Source organism: Bubalus bubalis, chromosome 6 (genome assembly GCF_019923935.1).
Source record: "Bubalus bubalis isolate 160015118507 breed Murrah chromosome 6, NDDB_SH_1, whole genome shotgun sequence".
Lineage (NCBI taxonomy): Eukaryota > Metazoa > Chordata > Mammalia > Artiodactyla > Bovidae > Bubalus > Bubalus bubalis.
In genome coordinates, this window is record NC_059162.1 from 109,974,338 (window position 1) to 109,994,694 (window position 20,357).

General features: G+C 36.2%; 1 protein-coding gene across 6 annotated transcripts in view; it reads right to left on the reverse strand.

Annotated features, from left to right (window-relative positions):
* Nucleotides 1-511: 511 nt before the first annotated feature.
* ZMYM4 (zinc finger MYM-type containing 4) overlaps nucleotides 512-20,357 on the reverse strand; it is a 160,691-nt gene continuing 140,845 nt past the window's right edge. For 5 of the 6 annotated variants that reach the window (XM_025289112.2, XM_006051568.3, XM_025289117.2 and 2 more), the window contains 4 exons: nucleotides 16,430-16,541; nucleotides 14,740-14,988; nucleotides 3,985-4,114; nucleotides 512-3,141 (listed from right to left, as the gene is read on the reverse strand). In XM_025289112.2, the coding sequence (XP_025144897.1) occupies nucleotides 2,934-3,141; nucleotides 3,985-4,114; nucleotides 14,740-14,988; nucleotides 16,430-16,541 (699 nt within the window). In that variant the 3' untranslated portion in view covers nucleotides 512-2,933. The remainder of the gene's footprint in view (nucleotides 3,142-3,984; nucleotides 4,115-14,739; nucleotides 14,989-16,429; nucleotides 16,542-20,357) is intronic. The other variant, XR_006552003.1, reaches the window with a different exon arrangement.

Genomic DNA, 20,357 nt, shown 5'->3' on the forward strand with positions numbered 1-20,357 from the left:
GATCAGCTTCGATCATCCTCTCAATTTGCTGTTGTGAACTTCCCACAGCCAAACACTGCACTCCTCATTGTCAAGGGTCTTGTTTCCTTTGCAAAACTTCTTGAATCACCAGTTCCTGGGCCAAGTGCATTGTTGATGTTGTGAGTTGTCTCTACTGTTTTATGACCCATTTTGAACTCGAATAAGAAAATTACTAGAACTTGCTTTTTGTCTAATATCATTTCCCTAAATCTAAAATAAATATAAAATAAACAGCAAGTAATAAGTCATTAGCAAAAGAAATGTGCATTAAAATAATGTATAATATAACCACATTTAAGAATGTGCTCATTAATATCAAACAGCAAAGTTCAACAATGCAAAACCGCAGTTACTTTTGCACCAACCTAATACTTGATGCTTCTAGCTTTCAGGGCTTTGAAAACAGTAATAAATTAAAAACCAGAACAAGTCTTTGATGGGGGAAAAAAACAATTGAAAAGATTTTGCAATGAAACAATGTTTTCTGGACTGAGTAAAAACCAAATAATTTATTTTCTGAAAACTGATCTCTTTCTTTGTAATATACCATCTGTTGGATCATACCAATAGGGTCAAACAGAAAAAAATATTTAAAATTCTTTCAAGACATAAAGAAAATGAATAATTCACCCATCAAATACAAATATACTATTTTATTCTAAGGGAATATTTCTGTGGTTTCTGCAAGGTGAAAACCCGAAAGTGTTTAAAAAACAAAGAACAACAGATAATTTAATGTTTCTCTTGTTTGATATTTTTTCCTCCCCTGGGGGAAAAAGAACCAATTTTACATTATTTTAATAAAATTTAAAAAAGCAAATAACTGGACACACACATCAACAGCTATGCTTATGAGGAATGACCAATAATGAATCAATATTTTCTTTTACAAATTATTCCAGGATCTGGACAACTCTGTGGACTAACATGCAACTGACATCTTGATACAGTTGTTTACCTGGATATTGGCTGTTTTCAATTAAAAGATACAGAATTTTTTCCTCTCTCTCTAGTGTTTTATAATAGTTTATCTACTATGCCATAAATTTGCATTTCTACAGAACGGGAAACATTAGTGTCTATATAAACCATAAAATTTCTTAGTGGGGACTATTACACCTGATGTTTCTGGATAGTTTATTGGCAGACTTATCAGACAATCCAATTGTTTTTCCTCCATATCAAACAAGGTCTGGAAGTAAGTTTTCCAGTCAGAAATGACAAACACAGATGGAATTAATCATACAGAACTAGGGCAGATTTACTTCTTTCACATAGTTCTTGGTAACAAAAACAAGATTTGTTACAGGCAGAGGGACAGAACCATAAGTACACAATGTCAAAAGGCCTACTTTAAAATTTTTATTGTATTTAAATTTATTTATTAAAAAACAAAAAAACCACCTGCCACTCCCATCTAAAAAATGGGACATATGGTCAAGTCTTTCAAGGTTAAAATTTCTAAGAGGCTTTTTAGACTTCTCTCATTTCTATTAAAGGATCAAATTAACCTCAGCTAAAGAAATTCTGTGATTGGCCAATATTATAGAAGCTTTGATTCAAAATTTTGTGGGGAAGAAACAGAATGGAGAAGAAGGAAATGGATCCATTTGCCAAACACTCCTATGACTTGATCCTCATCAAACTACTAAAACAGCTAGTTTGGAATAATGCTATAAGAGGACCTTGTAGATATATGCAAGACTGTCAGTGTCTTTGTATACTAACCCCAGAATCCTATTTATTTATTTAAGTGTCTTAGGGTAACAAGGTCATCTTCCAATGCTTTATATAGGAAAATACTAGTTCTTCTTCTACCATAATTCTGATAGCTAAGTAACACTGTGTCTCTGTGGAATCACCCACAGGTTTGCCAGAGAAAGGAGAGACTCTTCTTTTTGAAATGACAAGGGCCTCCAGAAACTGGTGCAAAAGACAAAATAACAGAAATTATTTGGGAAACGGGAAGATAAACAACGGGAGGAAAGCTGCCATTTGGGGATAAAATAAAAACAAAAGAACCCCCACTTCTGTGTCCCACAGCTCATGCTGTGAGACAGCAGCAATAAAGGCTGACACCCAGAGAAGTGGGCATTTTAGTGGGTTTTCTACAAACATTTCAAGACACTTGGGGTCTAACAAGTGCCACAGATTTTCTGTGTGCATAATTATTTTGCAAGTTTCAGCCCCTTTAACTTAATTTACCCACATCCAGACCCACAGCTGAGAAGGCTAGACCCAGAAAGTGAAGGGGACACATTACTGTATGAACAGCAGTGAAGGCCTTTTCCCCTGATGTGAGGGACCCTATGGCAAAAGTACCAGAGGCGTCTATCCTTCACAGAATTGGCTTGGCAGTGAAAATCAAAATCAAGACCACATCACTCTCTACCTTTAAAAAAAAAAAAAAAAAGGCTGAGTATTTTTATTGGGTCTTCAAGTCTGGGCCCCACAGTCTTCGTCTGATGCCACTCTTGGCTCTGTACTGATTTCTGCCCTGACTTTTACAGAGGGCTTGCCCAAGTAGCCTGCTGCAGCCAAGGCTTCACTCCAAAGCTACCTCTCTAAGGTCTAAGGTTACTATGGTAGAATTTTATACAACAGTTTTCCTTAAAAATATTCCACAATTTGTTATTCCCAAACAAAATAAGATTATGCACCACTCAGAGAAATTGGTTAGTCATTCTGAAGATGTCTAAGAGTGATATCACTGCCGGAGAACAAGGTTTCTCAGCTCACATCCTTTCCTTCAGTTTCCATTTGTACATCCACACTGTGGTTCACGAGCTGTCTGTTTTCCATTACCTCATAATCAAGTCAAGAGGACTTGGGACTTATTGTTTTCCAAAGCTGGATGCATTCACAGTTTGGTGCATACCAACATGTATGAAAATAGGAACCCCACTTCCACTTTAATCTGATAATTCAACATCAGAGTCTTCTGATTTGGCTTTGGCAAGTTCTTCGTGTACCTCCCTCACCATGAGAATACGTGTTAACATGGTGTCCAGGGTCCCAGGGTCTATGGGAAATGTGGAGTACCACATGGGGCTATTTGGAACACAGGAGCGCTCAGGCTGAAGGTAAAACACATCATTCCTCTGCTTCACACTTTCAGAGCTATCACAGGAAAGAAAAGAGAGAGAAAAAACTGGGATCAGAGAGTACAGCACACATGTAATTACTCTTTACGTATAATGGCTCTCTATCTTTCGTACTATGACTAACATCGTAAACAATGTACCCACAGAGATAAACAAGTTTATAGACATTTATGCTCCAGGAGCAACCTGTAACTGCATATTTTTTCCCCCACACTCAGGAATCACACTGGATTCGAAGTAAATATAATGTTAATAGATGACAAAATGCAAATCCTTCACAAGTATTAGTACTTAAAACTTACCAGGAGCAAAAAAAAAATTCAACTCACAAGTGACACTATGGCTGAGACTCATCCTCAGTACCCAATACCCTGCAATGAGTCCCCAAAATACTCCACACAGCTCTGCTGAAGAGCAAACCTAGTCATTGTGTTTCTTCGGAAAAAAAAAATGGCTTTAGTGTGGATCTTGCAACTTTTTAAAATCATAAAGTTTCTGTAAGAAAAAGACCACTCAAAAAATGTCAATTCTTTAAAAACTGTTTTCTCATTTATAGACTTAGCAGTACAGTCTTTCCCCTGTTTTTCTATGTAAATAACAAATTCATAGCAGACCAAACAATGACAGTGATTCTTGCTTTTTAAGAGATTTTTGGGGAAAAATGCTCAAGATAAAGCAATTTGTTTCTTGGTTCAAAATCCAGGCAGATATGAAAGTGGGGAAAAAAATGAAACTGTAAGTAAATCTTTGTTTAAAGTCACAGACCAGCTACATTTCTGGGATTTGAGCATCTGAAATCTAAAGTATAATAATTACTTTTTGAAGTGTGCTGTATCAAGTTCAGAGGAAAATCACTTACCATTTGGACAGGTAAAACTCATAAAGTCGGACTGGGCATCTGAGGGGGTTATCAGTATTCTCTGCCATCTCCACACCCACCGGAACATCATCATCTTCATTTCGTTTCCTCTTGCCAATGGTTAGTTTATCTTGAGACAGAAAATTATAATCAAAGAATCAGAAAAGTCTTTCTTCATGTCTTAAGACACCCACTTATATGGTTCCCTTTCCCTTCCTTTCACTTACTCACATGTTCAACAAGTATTTATTGAGGATCTATGGAAGCACTAGACTAGTGCTGGGTTAATCAAACAAAGTCCCTGTCCTGTAGAATTTATGTTTCTATCCTTACCCAAGTTGGGGCAGCATGACAAAAAGCATGATGCCTGAGAGTACGTCTCAATTCTGAGCCTGACCTTGTTAGGCGATTTTATTAGGCATAGGGTTCTTAATCCATAGCAAAATAAAGAGAAAAAAGGGTTCTGCATGTTCTCCTGTAGTAGAGATCAAAACAGAAGCTGGCACCTCTTTCTCTGAAAATAGTTCTCCTGTAGGACACCAGTGTCCACTGGGCATTTGTTTAAGTCTCTTTCATTTGTTATAGTATTATGAGAAATGAAATCTTTTGTCAGAAAAAGAATTCTCAGTAAAGCTGACCATTTGATAAGGAAAGAGCAATCCCTTTTTCACCAACAGAGTTGTGCAGAGGCCAAGGGTTATCAGAAAGAAGCCAGGGTAAAGACATGGAAAGCAGGCTGTTTCCTTCCCACTTTCTCCATTCAAACTACAAGAGAACATTAGGTGGATCTGGAAACCCGAAGGAAAAAAAGTTTTCTTCTTCTTTTCTCATATCTGCTTTTAACAACTGATCCAAAAATTTCCCCAGCTTCCCGTATTAGTTCTGAATTAGGCATGTCATCCAGTTTTCCACTTAGAGACTATCTAAATAGAAAATGTGCTAGCTGCTCATTCATAAAAGAAGCTAAATTTACTACCAATCTGGTCAAGCACCTAATCAGAAAACAGGGAAATGTTGTCCCATTGTCTCTACCTCCTTGAATTAATATAAATTTTTAAAGTTACCTATTTTTATTTATTTGGCAGAACCAGGTCTTAGTTGCGACATGTGGAATCTTTAGCTGTGGCATGTGAACTCTTTAGTCATGGCATGTGAGATCTAGTTCCCCAACCAGGGATCACACCTGCAACCCCTGTATTGGGAGCGTGGATTCTTAGGTACTGGACCACAGGGGAAGTTGCTGAATTAATATCAATTAAGGGCATAAAGTGGGCTATATATAAACAAAATATAAGAGGGTATGAATGCATGGTGGAAAAAGCAAGATAATCTTAGTATTTTCTAAAGTAAACGAGCAACTGAGAAAAAAGTAAATACAAGATGAACATCACAATTATTCTTTACAGATTCTCGTTTCAGTAATTTAAAATTCTTACATTCAAAATATATATACTTCACTCTTATCTCAAGGAAATAACAGCTTGGTTTTGGGAATTTCAGAACTTGCAATTCTGTTCAAAATAAATATAATTTCTAGTTCCATAATAACATTAATTTTTAAATATTAAAAACAAATTATTAACAGATTTTTTAGAATGCAAGATCATAAACCTTCTAATAAAACAGTCACTGCTGGTATTTTTCTACTGTGTATGACGGCAGTATACTCTAGGACAGGTTTAAGTTCCCTCAGAATTTTACAGCGTTAACATATTATTGACTAGAGACATATCAACACATTTTTAGAGAGTGATACAATTAACATCACCAGGTGAAGTTGTTAAGAGTTTAAAACTGACCAAGGATTCATTATGTAACTTAGGATTGTTATCATTCACGTTTTGCTCCATTAGGTTTTTGTACCAGCCTTGTATATATTAACATAAAATTTTCAAAACTGACACATTGAAAATTTTTGAGTAAAAAGAATTTTTTGGTGAAATTTATACAGGTACTTTCTCTGATTTTCCAAGTGACATATATACTAGTGTCTTGGAAGATGATAGTTTTTCAAAATATAGTTCTGATTCAAACAATGCAAATATTAGGACAAAAATAAGACAAAAGGCCGTAGTCATTGATTCTGATACATACAGGGAAATTCATGGTGCTGGACAATGTACCTCTGCTTCTACAGAAGAGAGGACTAAAGACAACATTTCAAGAAAATTAGAAGACTTCACAGGTGTGTCAAGTGTAACTACTGAATGCAAGAACCCACAAAGTGTTAGTGAAATAACAGAATTAATACCTGGCTGGTCAAAATAAAAACCACCAGCCAAAGGTGTTAGTTTCTACAAAAATCCTGTGGTCAATAATGAGTTAACAAAAACAGAGTACTCTGGTCAAAAACCCCGAAACTTTTAGAAACACTAGATTTAAAAGTTATGCAAGTTCCTTTTAACTAGTAATTGACCCATCTGTTGCCTCTAAATCAATGATCCCCAATCTTGGCTGTATATTTCAATTTCTTGCAAAGTTTTAAACTGAAGATTATCTGGGTTACATCCCTAACGAATTAAATTAGAATGTCTAATTTAAATGACAATAAAAGAGGACTTTTAAGTGATTAATACTCTGCACTGAAGCGGGCATGAGTTTGAATCCTGGTCAGGGAACTAAGATCCCACAAGCCATGCAGCATGGCAACCACTCCCCCTCCACCAAAATAGCCCACCAATAAAAGCATACTGAAGCAACTGATTCTTCTAATTTTAAGTCAAGCCTTTAATATACAATAGAGTAAAGCATTTATATGTTAAACTAAAGCTATACTCTTCCATGTCTAGAATTTGCAATTACTCTTCTCTAATAAGTGTCTATCTGAATACTAATAAGATTTCAAATAGAAATCTTACAAGGAGGGGACAAGATGCAAGAGTAGGAAGATCCTGGGCTCCTCTTTCCATGAACACACCAAAACTACAACTATACACAGAGCAACTATCCTTGAGAAAGACCTGAAGACCAGCACAAAAGATTTTCCTCAACTAAAGATAAAAAGAAAATCACCATTAAGATGAGTAAGAGAGGCAGAAATGGTATCTGGCCAGGACCCACAGGCAGAGAGGACATCACAGCTGCAGAGGTCCTCCTAAGGAGCAAAGTGTCCAAACTCTGCATCGAGCTCCTCAGCCTAGGGGGAACCAGCACCAGAGAGATAAGCCAACAAACCCCCATAACACCTGGATTTGAAAACCAGTGGGACTTACATCCAGAGGTCTGTAGGAAACTAAAACTTAAAAGGCACATGCAAAAACTCTCTTGCCCCAAGTCCCAGAGACAGCAGTTTGAAGAGGACCTGGGTCATATGTGAAGGAGAGTCACTGACTGATTTTAGGGTGTGTGCAGCAGAGCCAGGGACTTTTATAATTTTCTCTGGTTCTGTAGCCACTGAGGAACACCAGGATCTTTGCTCACCTACGCCTACTTGGTCCAGGGCTGGTGGGCGCCAGTTTGACTCTCCCCATCTCATCCCAGGCTCACCTGTAGATCCATCCAAGCTGGCGCTCCTCCAAAACTACACTACTACACCTAGCAAATGGCTCTGGCCAGCACTAGAGCCCCTCCAAAGCAGCTCTACCCTAGGAGATGGCCCTGCAAACCATACTGCCTTCAACGGTCACAACTCACCATTAGAGCCAGCTTTGTCAGGGTCCAGTCCTGCACACCAGTAAACCTACAGCCATCATGGCCTAACCACAGAGAAGGGTGCATGCAGCCCTTTTACATAAAGTCACCCTTTAAAGGCTGGCAGATGTGGCTCATCTATCTAGTACATAGAAACAAACGCAGAGAGCTAGGAAAATTGAAAAGACAAAGGAATTGTTCCAAATAAAATAGGCAAAAACTTAAAAAAAAACCAGTTTGAAAGACTTCTGGGGACAACATCAAGCATACTAACATATGCATTATAAGGATTCCCAAAGAAGGCAGGAAAGAAACAGAAAATCTATTTGAAGAAAAAACTGGCTGAAAACGTCATTAACTTGAAAAAGTATCAAGTCATCCAATTCCAGGAAATGGAGAGTCCCAAACAAGATGAACGCAAAGAAACCTACACTGAGGCACATTATAACTAAAGTGTCAAAAGTTAAAGATAGAGAATATTTAAAGCAGCAAGGAGAAGAAAGGGGTGACAGAGCACGAGATGGCTGGATGGCATCACCGACTCAATGGACGTGAGTTCGAGCAAGCTCTGGGAGATGGTGAAGGACAGGGAAGCCTGGTGTGCTGCTGTCCACGGGGTTGCAAAGAGTCAGACATGACTGAGCAAAAGAGAGAAATAACTAGTTACATACAGAGGAGCCCCCACAAGACCATCAGCTGACTTTTCAGCAGAAACTTTAAAGCCAGAAGGCAGTGGCATGAGATATTCAAAATGGTTAAAGGAAAAAATTTACAACCAAGAATACTGTCAAGATTATCATTCAGAACTAAAGGTGAAATAAAGTTTCCCAAACAAGCAGAAGTTAAAGGAGTTTATCATTACAAAACTGACCCTACAACAAATGTTCAAGGGACTTCTTTGAACATAAAAAGAAGGCCATTACTTGAAATATGAAAATTATGGAAGAAAAAAACTCAATGTAAAGGCAAGCACATACTAAAGGTAGTGACTCAACCATCTATGCAGCTAGTATGAAGATTACAAAAGTAGTAAGATCAAATAATCTATAATGATTAAAGAAAATACAACATTAAATAAATAAAATTTGTCAAAACATAAAAGATGGTGTGGGGTGGTGAGAGTAAAAATGTAGTGCTTTTAGAACACACACAAACTTATGCAACCATCAACTGAAAATAGACTGCTATATACATAAGTTGTTATATAAGAGCCTCATGATAACCACTAACCAAAACCGAATAACAGATACACACATGAAAAAGAAAAAAGAATACAAACAAAACTAAAAAGTAATCAAACTGCAAGGGAAGAGAGCAAGAAGAAAAGAAACAGACATGAACAATACAAACAATCATAAAAATTTTTTAAATGGTAATAAATACGTTTTTGTTGTTCAGTCATTAAGCTGTGTTGGACTCTTTGTGACCCCCGTGGACTGCAGCATGCCAGGCTTCCCTGTCCTGTACATAGCAATCACTACTTTACATGTAAATCAACTAAATGCTGCAATCTAAAGACAAAGGGTGCCTGAATGGATACCAAAATAAGATCCATATATATGCTGCATATCAAAGACTCACTTCAGACCTGAAGACACACAGACTGAAAGCAAGGGAAAAGAAAAAGATATTCCACAGAAACAGAAACAGAAAGCTGGGGTAGCAGTACTTATATCAGACTAAAAAGACTTTAAAACAAAGATGGAAGAAGGACACTGCATAACGATAAAGGGAATGTTCCAACAATAATACAAAACACTTGTATGTATGTATGCATCCTACACAGGAGTACCTAAATACAATAATAAGCAAATATTAACAGACACAAAAGGAGGTAGTGACAATAATACCACAACAGCAGGGGGACTCTAACATCCTATTTATATCAATGGACACATCAATAAGGAAACACTGGCCTTAAAGGACACATTTGACCAGACGAACTTAATAAACAGTATGTTCCATCCCCAAACAAAGTAATATTCAAGTACACATGGAACATTCTCCAGATACATCACATCAGACCACAGAACAAATCTCAATAAGTTTGTTGTATTCAGTTGCCAAGTCATGTCTGAGTCTATGACCTTATGGACTGCAGCAAACCAGGCTTCCCTGTCCTTCACTGTCTCCTGGAGTTTGCTCAAACTCATGTCCTCTGAGTCAGTGATGCCATCCAACCATCTCATCCTCTGTCACCCCAAAGTTGAAATCATACTAAGCATCTTTCCCAACCATAATGCTATCACACTAGACATCAACTAAAAGGAAAACACTGGAAAAAACAAATATGTGGAGTCCAAACAACATGCTACTGAACAATCAATGGATCACTGAAGAAATCAACGAGGAAATTTAAAAAAAAACACGTACTTTGAGACAAAAATCTATGAGCTGCAGCAAAAACAGTTCTAAGAGGGACATTTATAGTGATATAGGTCTACCTTAGGAAACAAAAAACTCAAATAATCTAACTTTATACCTAAAGGAACTAGAAAAAGAACAGCCGAAAACCGGTTGGTAAAGGAAGTAATAATAAAGATCAAAAGTGAAAATACATAAAATAGAAACAAAAAAATAGAAGAGAACCTGTTCTTTGAAAAGATGAACAAAACTAACCAGATTCATCAAAAACAAAAAGAGAGGGCTCAAATAAATAAAATGAAAATTCAAACAGATGTTACAACTGACACCACAGAAATACAATGGATCACAAGAGATTACCGTGAACAGTTCTATGCCAACAAATTAGACAACCTAGGGGAAAAAAATGGATAAATTCTTAGAAACATACTATCTGACTAAATCAGGCAAGAAATAGAAAACATGAACAGACCAATCACCAATAATAAAACTGGATCAATAATCATAAAACTCTCAAAAAACAAAACCTGGAGCCAGATGGCTTCAGAGATGAGTTTACCAAACATTTAGGTAAGAGTTAATACCTATCCCTCTCAAACTATTCCAAAACAGGAGAGGAAGGAACTCTTGCAAACTCATTCTACATGGCCAGCAGAACCCTGATACCAAAACCAGACAAAGACACCAGAAAAATAAAATGACATGCCAATATCACTGATCCTCAACAAGATATCAGCAAACTGAATTCAACCATACATTCAAAGGATCATATGCCATGAACAAATGGGATTTATCCCAGGGATACAAGAATGATTCAATATTCACAAATCAACATAATACACCACATTAAGAAAATGAAGGATAAAAAGCATAAGGTAATCTCAGTAGATGCAGAAAAAGCTTTTAAAAAAAATTCAACATCCATTTCTGATAAAAACTCAACAAAGCAGCTACAGACGGAAGATACCCACATAATAAATGTGATATATGATAAACTCACAACTAACATTATACCCAATGGTGAAAAGCTGAATAAATTTTCTCTAAGTTGGAGAATAAGACAAGATGGTCACTCCTGACCGTTTTATTCAACATAGTATTGGATGAAATCCTAGCCATGGAAATCCTACAAAGACCGAGGCAATTTACAAAGTCCTAAGCAATCAAACAAGAAAAGGAAATTTTTAAAAATCAAGAACTTTGCTGGCGGTCCAGTGGCTAAGATTCCATGCTCCCAATGCAGGGGACCCAGGTTCAATCTTTTGTCAGGGAATTAGATGCCACATTTGCAACAATTAAAGATTCTGTATGCCACAACGAAGATCAAAGACCTGGAGGAGCCAAATAAATAAAATAAATAAATATTTTAAAATAATACTAAAAGACACATCACAGGTTACAAGAAAATATTTTTAAATATTCAAACTGGAAAAAGAAGAAGTAAAACCATCACTACCTGCAGATATACTATATAGAGAAAATTCTAAAGACACTACCAAAAAATTGTAAGAATAAATCAATTCTAGTAAATACATTTTACAGGATACAAAACATGCAGAAATATTTCAGATTTCTATACACTCATAACAATCTATCAGAAACAGAAATTAAGAAAAGAAACCCATTTACAACTGCATCGAAAATAATAAAATACCTAGGAAGAAATTTAACCAAAGAGGTGAAAGACCTGTACTCTAAGAACTATAAAAAGATACAAATAAATTGGAAGATCAGTCTAAGATGCTCATAGACTGAAAGAACAGTGTTAAAATGCCTATTCCAAAAAAACTGACAGATTCAATGCAATCCCTAACAAAATACTGGTTTTTCAAAAGGCAGAGGAACCAGAGATCAAATTGCCAACATCTGCTCAATCATCAAAAAAGGAAGACAGTTCCAGAAAAACATCTATTTCTGCTTTACTGAATATGCCAAAGCCTTTGACTGTGTGGATCACAATAAACTGTGGAAAATTCTGAATGAGATGGGAATACCAGACCACCTGACCTGCCTCTTGAGAAACTTGTATGCAGGTCAGGAAGCAACAGTTAGAACTGGACATGGAACAGACTGGTTCCAAATAGGAAAAGGAGTACGTCAAGGCTGTATATTGTCACCCTGCTTATTTAACTTCTATGCAGAGTACATCATGAGAAATGCTGGGCTGGAAGAAACACAAGCTGGAATCAAGATTGCCAGGAGAAATATCAACAACCTCAGATATGCAGATGACACCACCCTTATGGCAGAAAGTGAAGAGGAACTCAAAAGCCTCTTGATGAAAGTGAAAGAGGAGAGTGCAAAAGTTGGCTTAAAGCTCAACATTCAGAAAACGAAGATCATGGCATCTGGTCCCATCACTTCATGGGAAATAGATGGGGAACAGTGAAAACAGTATCAGACTTTTTCTTGGGCTCCAAAATCACTGCAGATGGTGACTGCACCCATGAAATTAAAAGAAACTTACTCCTTGGAAGGAAAGTTATGACCAACCTAGATAGCATATTGAAAAGCAGAGACATTACTTTGCCAACAAAGGTCCGTCTAGTCAAGGTATGGTTTTTCCAGTGGTCATGTATGGATGTGAGAGTTGGACTGTGAAGAAAGCTGAGCGCCGTAGAATTGATGCTTTTGAACTGTGGTGTTGGGGAAGACTCTTGAGAGTCCCTTGGACTGCATGGAGATCCAACCAGTCCATTCTAAAGGAGATCACTCCTGGGTGTTCATTGGAAGGACTGATGCTAAAGCTGAAACTCAAATACTTTGGCCACCTCATGCGCAGAGTTGACTCACTGGAAAAGACTCTGATGCTGGGAGGGATTGGGGGCAGGAGGAGAAGGGGACAACAGAGGATGAGATGGCTGAATGGCATCACCGACTCGATGGACATGAGTTTGAGTGAACCCCAGGAGTTGGTGATGGACAGGGAGGCCTGGCGTGTTGCCATTCATGGGGTCGCAAAGAGTCAGACACAACTGAGTGACTGAACTGAACTGAACTGAACAAAATACCATTTGCATTTTTCACAAAGATAGAGCAACTAATTCTAAAATTTACATGAACTCACAAAATACCATAAATGGCCAAAGGTATCTTGAGTAAAGTACAAAGCTGGAGGTTCACACTTCCTGACTTCAAACTACTGTTGTTTCTTAAAAACACAAGTTTGAACTACGTGGATCTACTCATACATGGATTTTTTTCAATAAATACACACAATACATGGCTTTTGAATCTGCAGACATGAAATGGTAAATGAGGAGGGCTGACTGTAAAGTTATATGCAGATTTTCAACTGGCTGGCTTAAGGTTCAACTGTATACCCAAAGCCACAGTGATCATAACAGTATGGTAGTGGTGTGAGGACAGAGACACAAATCAGTGGGACAGAACAGATAGACCAGACATAAACCAATCCTTTTACAATCAATGTATGACAAAGAAAGCAAGAACACACAATGGGCAAAGACAGACTCTAAAACAAATGGATTGGGAAAACTAGACAGCTACATGGAAAAGAATGGAAGTGAACCACTTTTTCACACCATGTACAAAATTAAACTCAAAATGGATTAAAGACTTACATGTAAGACCTGAAACCATAAGACTCCTAGAGGAAAACACAGGCAGGGAACTCTGCCATTGGTGTTAATAATATTTTTTTGGCTCTGTCTCATCAGGTGAAGACAACAAAGCAAAAATAAACAACTGGGGCCAAATCAAACTTAAAAGATTTTGCATAGCAAAGGAAATGCCACAAAATGAAAAGGCAGCTTACTGAATGGGTAAGGATATTTGCAAAGTATACATCTGGAAAGGGGTTAACACACAAATCATACAAAGAACTCAGAAAACTCAATATAAAAAATGCAATTAAAAAATGGGCAGAGGATCTAAATAGACATTTTTCCAAAAGGGACATACAAGCTGCCAACAGACAAATGCAAAGATGCTCCACATCACTAGTCATCAGGAAAATGCAAGTCAAAACCCACAGCAAGATAGCATCTCATATCTATCAGAACGACTGTCATGAAAGGGACAAGGGAACCCTGCGCACTGTGATTAGAGTGTGCACTGGCGCAGCCCCTGTGGAAAACAGCACACAGTGTCCTCAAAAACCGAAAACAGAACTACCATATGGTCCAGCAATTCTGCTTCTGGGTATTTTTTACCCAAAGGAAACAAAAACACTAATTCAAAAAGATATAAATGCACCCCTATGTCCAATACAGCATTACTGACAATAGCCAAAATATGGAAGTGTCCATCAATAGAAGGATTAATCCATTCAGCTATAAAAAAGAATATAATCTTGCCATTTGTGAAAACACAGAGTGTGCTACGCTAAGTGAAAAAAGTGAGAAAAAGACAAATACCATATGATTTTATCTGTATGTATAATCTAAAAAAATAAACTAACAGACAAAACAGAAATAGACTCACAGCTACAGAGAATAAACTGGTGGATGCCAAAGCCAAGAGGGGTGGGGGTAATTAGGTGAAGGGGATTAAGAGGTATGAGATTCCAGTTATAAAATAAATCAGTCATGAGGAGGTAATATGCAGCACACAGAACATAGCCAGTACTACTGTAGTAACTTTGTATGGTGACAGATGGTTACTAGACTTATAGTGGTGATCATTTCATAATGTATTTAAATGTCAAGTCATTATGTTATACACCTGAAACGAACATAATATTGTACATCAACTATATTTCAATTAAAAAAGAAAGAAATCTTAAAAACTCCACCACACCTGGTTCTGACTCTTGTTTTTGTGAAGGTGGGAAGAACCTCAGATAGGTCATCTTGGTACTGTACTTCAGAGTCCTCGTCCGTCTCATCACATGGGCAAAAGAAAGCTGCAAGTGCTCAGTAACATTCTTTAGTTGAAAGTATTTGGTATTGAAGAAAAGGAGGGTGTTCAAAAGGACGATTGGTGAGTAAGCACCCAGCTGTTTGCACTCCCACAAATGCTCTTCTTCAATGCGAGAGAACATGTAACCTGAACAGAACAGGGGAAAAGAAACAGCACTAAGCTCCTGCTAAAAGGGACTACGTAATTTAATTCTCAGACAGGAGGATACTAAGGAGAACACTGATTGCTCCCCTCTGTGTCCCTCTTCCTCATACATAAAAATAGAAAAAGCACTGCAAAGAAAAGGGCAGATGATTCCAGTGAAACAGACATAGTGAGCACTCCCCTAAAACAGTTTTAATCTATTGTTATTTTAGACCAGGGCATGGTAAATTTTTCCTGTGAAGAGCCAGATGATAAGTATATTAAGCATTGTGGGCCATAAGGGCTCTGAACAACTTTGTTGTTGTGAAAGATAAGGAAGTGTAGACAATACAGAAACAAATAGGTATGGCTATTTATAAATTTTATTTATAGAAAAAAATTTGAATCTCATGCAATTTTCCCATGTCACAAAATATAACTTAATTTCCCCCAACTATTTAGAAATGTAAAAAAATATTTTTAGCTCATAAACTATATAGAAACAGGCAAGAGGCCAGATCCAACCATGAGGTGCAGTTAGCAGACTCTTGTTTGAGATCATTATGCTTACTGTTAACTGCTTCAGTTTTATTTGGCTAACAGTATTAGAAGGCAGCTCCTATTTAAAACATTTATATTAAGGGAAATTACTTCACGATAGTTTATCTGTATTTTTCCTGAAAAGCAGAGGTCAGAAAAATTAAAATTAGTATACTTTTAAACACAGCTTCCTCATGATATCCGTTAACCTCAGGTCTTTCCTAATGTTCTCTCCCCAATCCTCTTTGTTACCACCTCTCATTCTATTCTTGGGAGACTGCCCACGAATACATTATTTGTTACTTCCAAATACAGGTTCTTAGCTCCTCCTTTGAAAGCTAAATGCATCATGCCACTGCATTCCTTTTAATGCTTCATAGGTTCTCTGTAGCCCAAAAGAAGGGGACCACATTTCTGGGTATTACATTCAACCTCTCCATTCACAGGCAAGGAGCATGAGAGCAGGAGTGAATTAGGGGCTTGTCCAAAGACATATGGTCATAGACAATTCAAGGATGAAGACTTAACTCTCTTAACAACAAGTTCAGGGTACTTTTTTCAAAATACTGAAAAAGATCCACTGCTAACAGAGTCTAAAAGTAGCATATGTGGCAGCTACTGGTATAGTGTACAACTTTACCAATACTACCATATCAAAAATGGTTTCTAAAAAGTAAATGTAACCTTTAGTTATTTTTTATATCAAGTAGTCATTATCTCTTCATGTACTATATGCAAGATATAGTTTTATTAAGTAACTGATAATAAACCAAAGATTTTCTCCTCAAAAGTCCAAATATAAGTCAAGACAAATATAAAATGAACAATTTACAAAAGATAATCATAAAAATTAAGCAATTTAAGAAGGCATATCATGAAAAGAATCAAAATATAATCATCCTACCATTAGGAAGTATTGTAGGTTCCCATATTTTCAAGAGTTTGGTAAGTTCAATCATAAATCTGGAATAGGGCTCAGTAAAAATGTTATCTATTCTACCATTTTCAAACAGGTACTACAAGAGAAAAAATGGAAACATATATGTTGATACAAAGAAAACATAAAATGTAAAAAATATATGTTTAGGAATATAGTTTACCCTTAGTTTCTGTCCTTACAATACTGAGAAATATTTTAAGGATACAGTCAAAACAGCAGAATTCAAGCTAAAGATCCTTCGCACATGAATTAACATTATCTTGACCACTGAGCTTGTAAGGTAAAGTTTTGTATTTCCTTTTAAAAACAATTATTTAAAATAATAATAAATCAGTACCTTTCAGTCACTTAATAAAACTGATATACTAAACACTGGTCTTAATTCATATTTCTCAAATCATTTTTTAATTCTCAGCATCTGAGATGTACTCTTAGAAGTCTGTTTGCTTTTGAATCTAGTTATAAGATCATTTCCTGAAAATAATACAGTTGGCTAGTGTCAGGTGACCCGAGGGTACTGAAATTGTAAAACTATTTATTTGGAGGCTTCTAACCACAGCTCTCAACTCTCTGCCCCACAAGCCAGCCTTCACAAAGTTCAAGTCTAATTATAGGACATAAAAGTATGCTAATTATAACCATCAAGAATCATTTTAGAGAGGAAACAAGCAATAGCTTGAGTAAATTACTATTAACTATTTTGAGGGTGCAGGTGAGGTCAGATGAAATCACTCAGAGAAATAAAATCAGTAGAATATGAGAAGAACACAAAGTAGCATACTTATAAGCTAAAAATCTTGGTGTCTTAAACATCTAGTATTTTAAACATTTATCTATGGCTATGTTGGTTTCCTGCTTTCTTGATCTATGTATGACTTGCTGTAAATTTTTATTTCCACTTAAGTTTATTCTGGCTAATAAAGATTATATACCATTTCAATGTACACTTTTACAGGTCTCTTTAAAGGCAATTTATGATCATATTGCCAGATTACAGTTTTGTTGTTGAAAAGTATTCATTTCCTTTTTATTTTAATAAAGTTATTTTTACAACTTAAAAATATTATATCCTCATTATGAAAAAAGTTTAAAATATAGAAAAGGTGGAAGAAAAGTACGTTCAGACTCATTATTCAAAAGCAACTACTATCAACAATCAACTATCAATCTTTAAAAAATTTTCCTTTATGAATATATAGAGTTGAGTTTTTATACAGTAACTCAAATATAAGTACATATAAAATACATGGGTTAAAAAAAAAAAATCACTGGACTTCGCTCGTGGTCCAGTGGCTAAGATTCCATGGTCCCAATGCGTGGGGCCTGGGTTCAATCTCTGGTCAGGGAATTATTTAGATCCTACATGCTGCAACTAAGAGTTCCCATGCCTCAAATAAGACTCAGAGCAGCCAAATAAATATATCAATAAAATAAAAAGAAATATTAAAAAAAATCACTTCTCCCTTAGATCAGGAACAAGATAAAAATGCCACTTCTATTCAACACTGGATAGGAAATCCTAGCCAGAGTAACGAGACAAGAAAAAGAAATAAAAAGCATTGAAATAGAAGAGGAAGAAGTAAAACTATCTCTATTTGCAGTGACATGAACCTATATATAGAAAATTCTAGAGTCCACAAAAAAATAATTAGAGCTAATAAATGAACTCAATAAAGCTGCAGAATACAAGCAACATAAAATCAGTTGCAATCAACAATCCAAAGAGAATATTAAGAAAATTCCATTTACAACAGTATCAGAAATAAAATAATTGTGAAGAATAAATTTAACCAAGGAGATACACATTTACACACTTAAAACTATATAGAACTTCTGAAATTAAAGAAGACCTAAGAAAAACATCTTTTATTTATGGATCTAGACACACACATTATTACACTAGAGACAGTATTATCACACCACCAATACTCCCCAAAGTAAACTACAGATTCAATGCAATCCTATCAAAATCCCAAAGGTTCAGATTTTCTCTTTTGAAGAAATGGAAAAGTCAATCCTAAAACTATTATGAAATTGTAAGGAATACAGTCAAAAGAATCTTGAGGAATTACACTTCCCAATTTCAAAATTTGCTACAAAGCTACAGTAATCAAAACAGTGTGTATTGCCACAAGAATACTCATATGACCAAAAAGTATTAAAAACTGAGAGTGCAAAATAAACACATACACATTTAGTCAAATGATTTTTGGCAAGGATGTCAAGATCAATGAATGAAGAGCAGACTCTTCAACAAATGATGCCAGGAGAACTGGATAGCCACATATCCAGTTATCCCTAATTCAATATATCCCTGTGTTAGTCACTTAGTTGTGTCTGACTCTTTGTGACCCCATGGACTGTAGCCTGCCAGGCTCCTCTGTCATGGAATGTCCCAGGTAAGAATACTGGAATGGATTGCCATTTTCTTCTCCAGGGTATCTTCCTGACTCAGGGATTGAACCCAGGTCTCCTGCACTGCAGGCAGATTCTTTACCATCTGAGCCACCAGGGAAGTCCTGGTGGCTCACCTGATAGAATAATCATTCAAAATAGATAGAGGATCTAAACACCGGTCCACGGACTTAAACTTAAGAGCTAAGACCATAAAACTTTTAGACGAAAACACAAGCGAATCTTAATGAACTTGAACTTCCCAATGGTTTCTTTAGATATATCACCAAAAGAACTAGCCACAACAGAAAAAATAAACTGAACTTCATCAAAATTAAAAATGAAAGTACAAGAAAGTATATGAAACTGAAAAGAAAACCCAGAGAACTGGAAAAAAAATATTTGAATCACAAATCTAATAGAAGTTTACTATCCAGACTACAAAAAGAGATTCTACAACTCAATAACAAGCAAACCACTCAGTTTTAAAACAGGCAAAAGATTTGGACATTTTCCTTGAAGAGACTATACAAATGGCCTCGTACATGAAAAAATGCTCAGTGTCATTAGTCATTAGGGAAAAGCAAATCAAAATCACAATAGGATACCACCTCATACCCATCAGATGCCTATTTTTTCTTAAGGATATTAACAAGGGTTGACAAGTATATGGAGATAATGTAATACTCAGAAGTTGCTGCTGGGGATGTAAAATGGTGCAGTCATCTTGGAAAATGGTTTGGTGGTTCCTCAACAAGCTAAAGAGTTACCATTTGACTCTAGAATTTCACTCCTAGGCATACAGTACCCAAAAGACATTAAAATGGGTGTTCAAACAAAAACTTATATATGAATGCTCATAGCAGCACTCACTATTCAGAGCAGCCAAAAGATGGACAGCACTCAAATGTCTATCAACACTTTTCCAACAACAGAATAATTCAACCATAAACGGGAACAAAGTACTGATTCATATTACAAAATGGATGATCTTTGAAAACATCGTGTTAAGTGAAAGAAGCAAGGCATCAAAGTCCACAAACTGTAACTTTCCACTTACATGAAACATCTAGAATAGGCAAACCCATAGAGACAGAAAGCAGATTTATGGTTGCCAAGGACTAGATGGAGGAGGTAAGAAGTGAAAGCATAATGGGGAAGAGGTTTCCCTTTAGAGAAATAAAATTTTAGAACAAGATAGTGATGACGGTTGCACAACATCATGAATGTAATGAATTATATACTTTAAAATGGTAAATTTTATATGTATTTTACCATACTATAAATACTACACATACAATTTAGCAAGTTACTTTTCAAAATGTATGTCTCCAAGAGTTTTCCATGTCAAAACATATAGAAGTTATAGAACCAATTCATTCCTTTAAAACTACTGTTTGATATTTAATAGTATGGATATACTATATTTGATTGAATCATTTCATGAACACTAAGGTGGTTTCTAGTTTTTTGCTGTTAAAAACATTACAATGAAAAC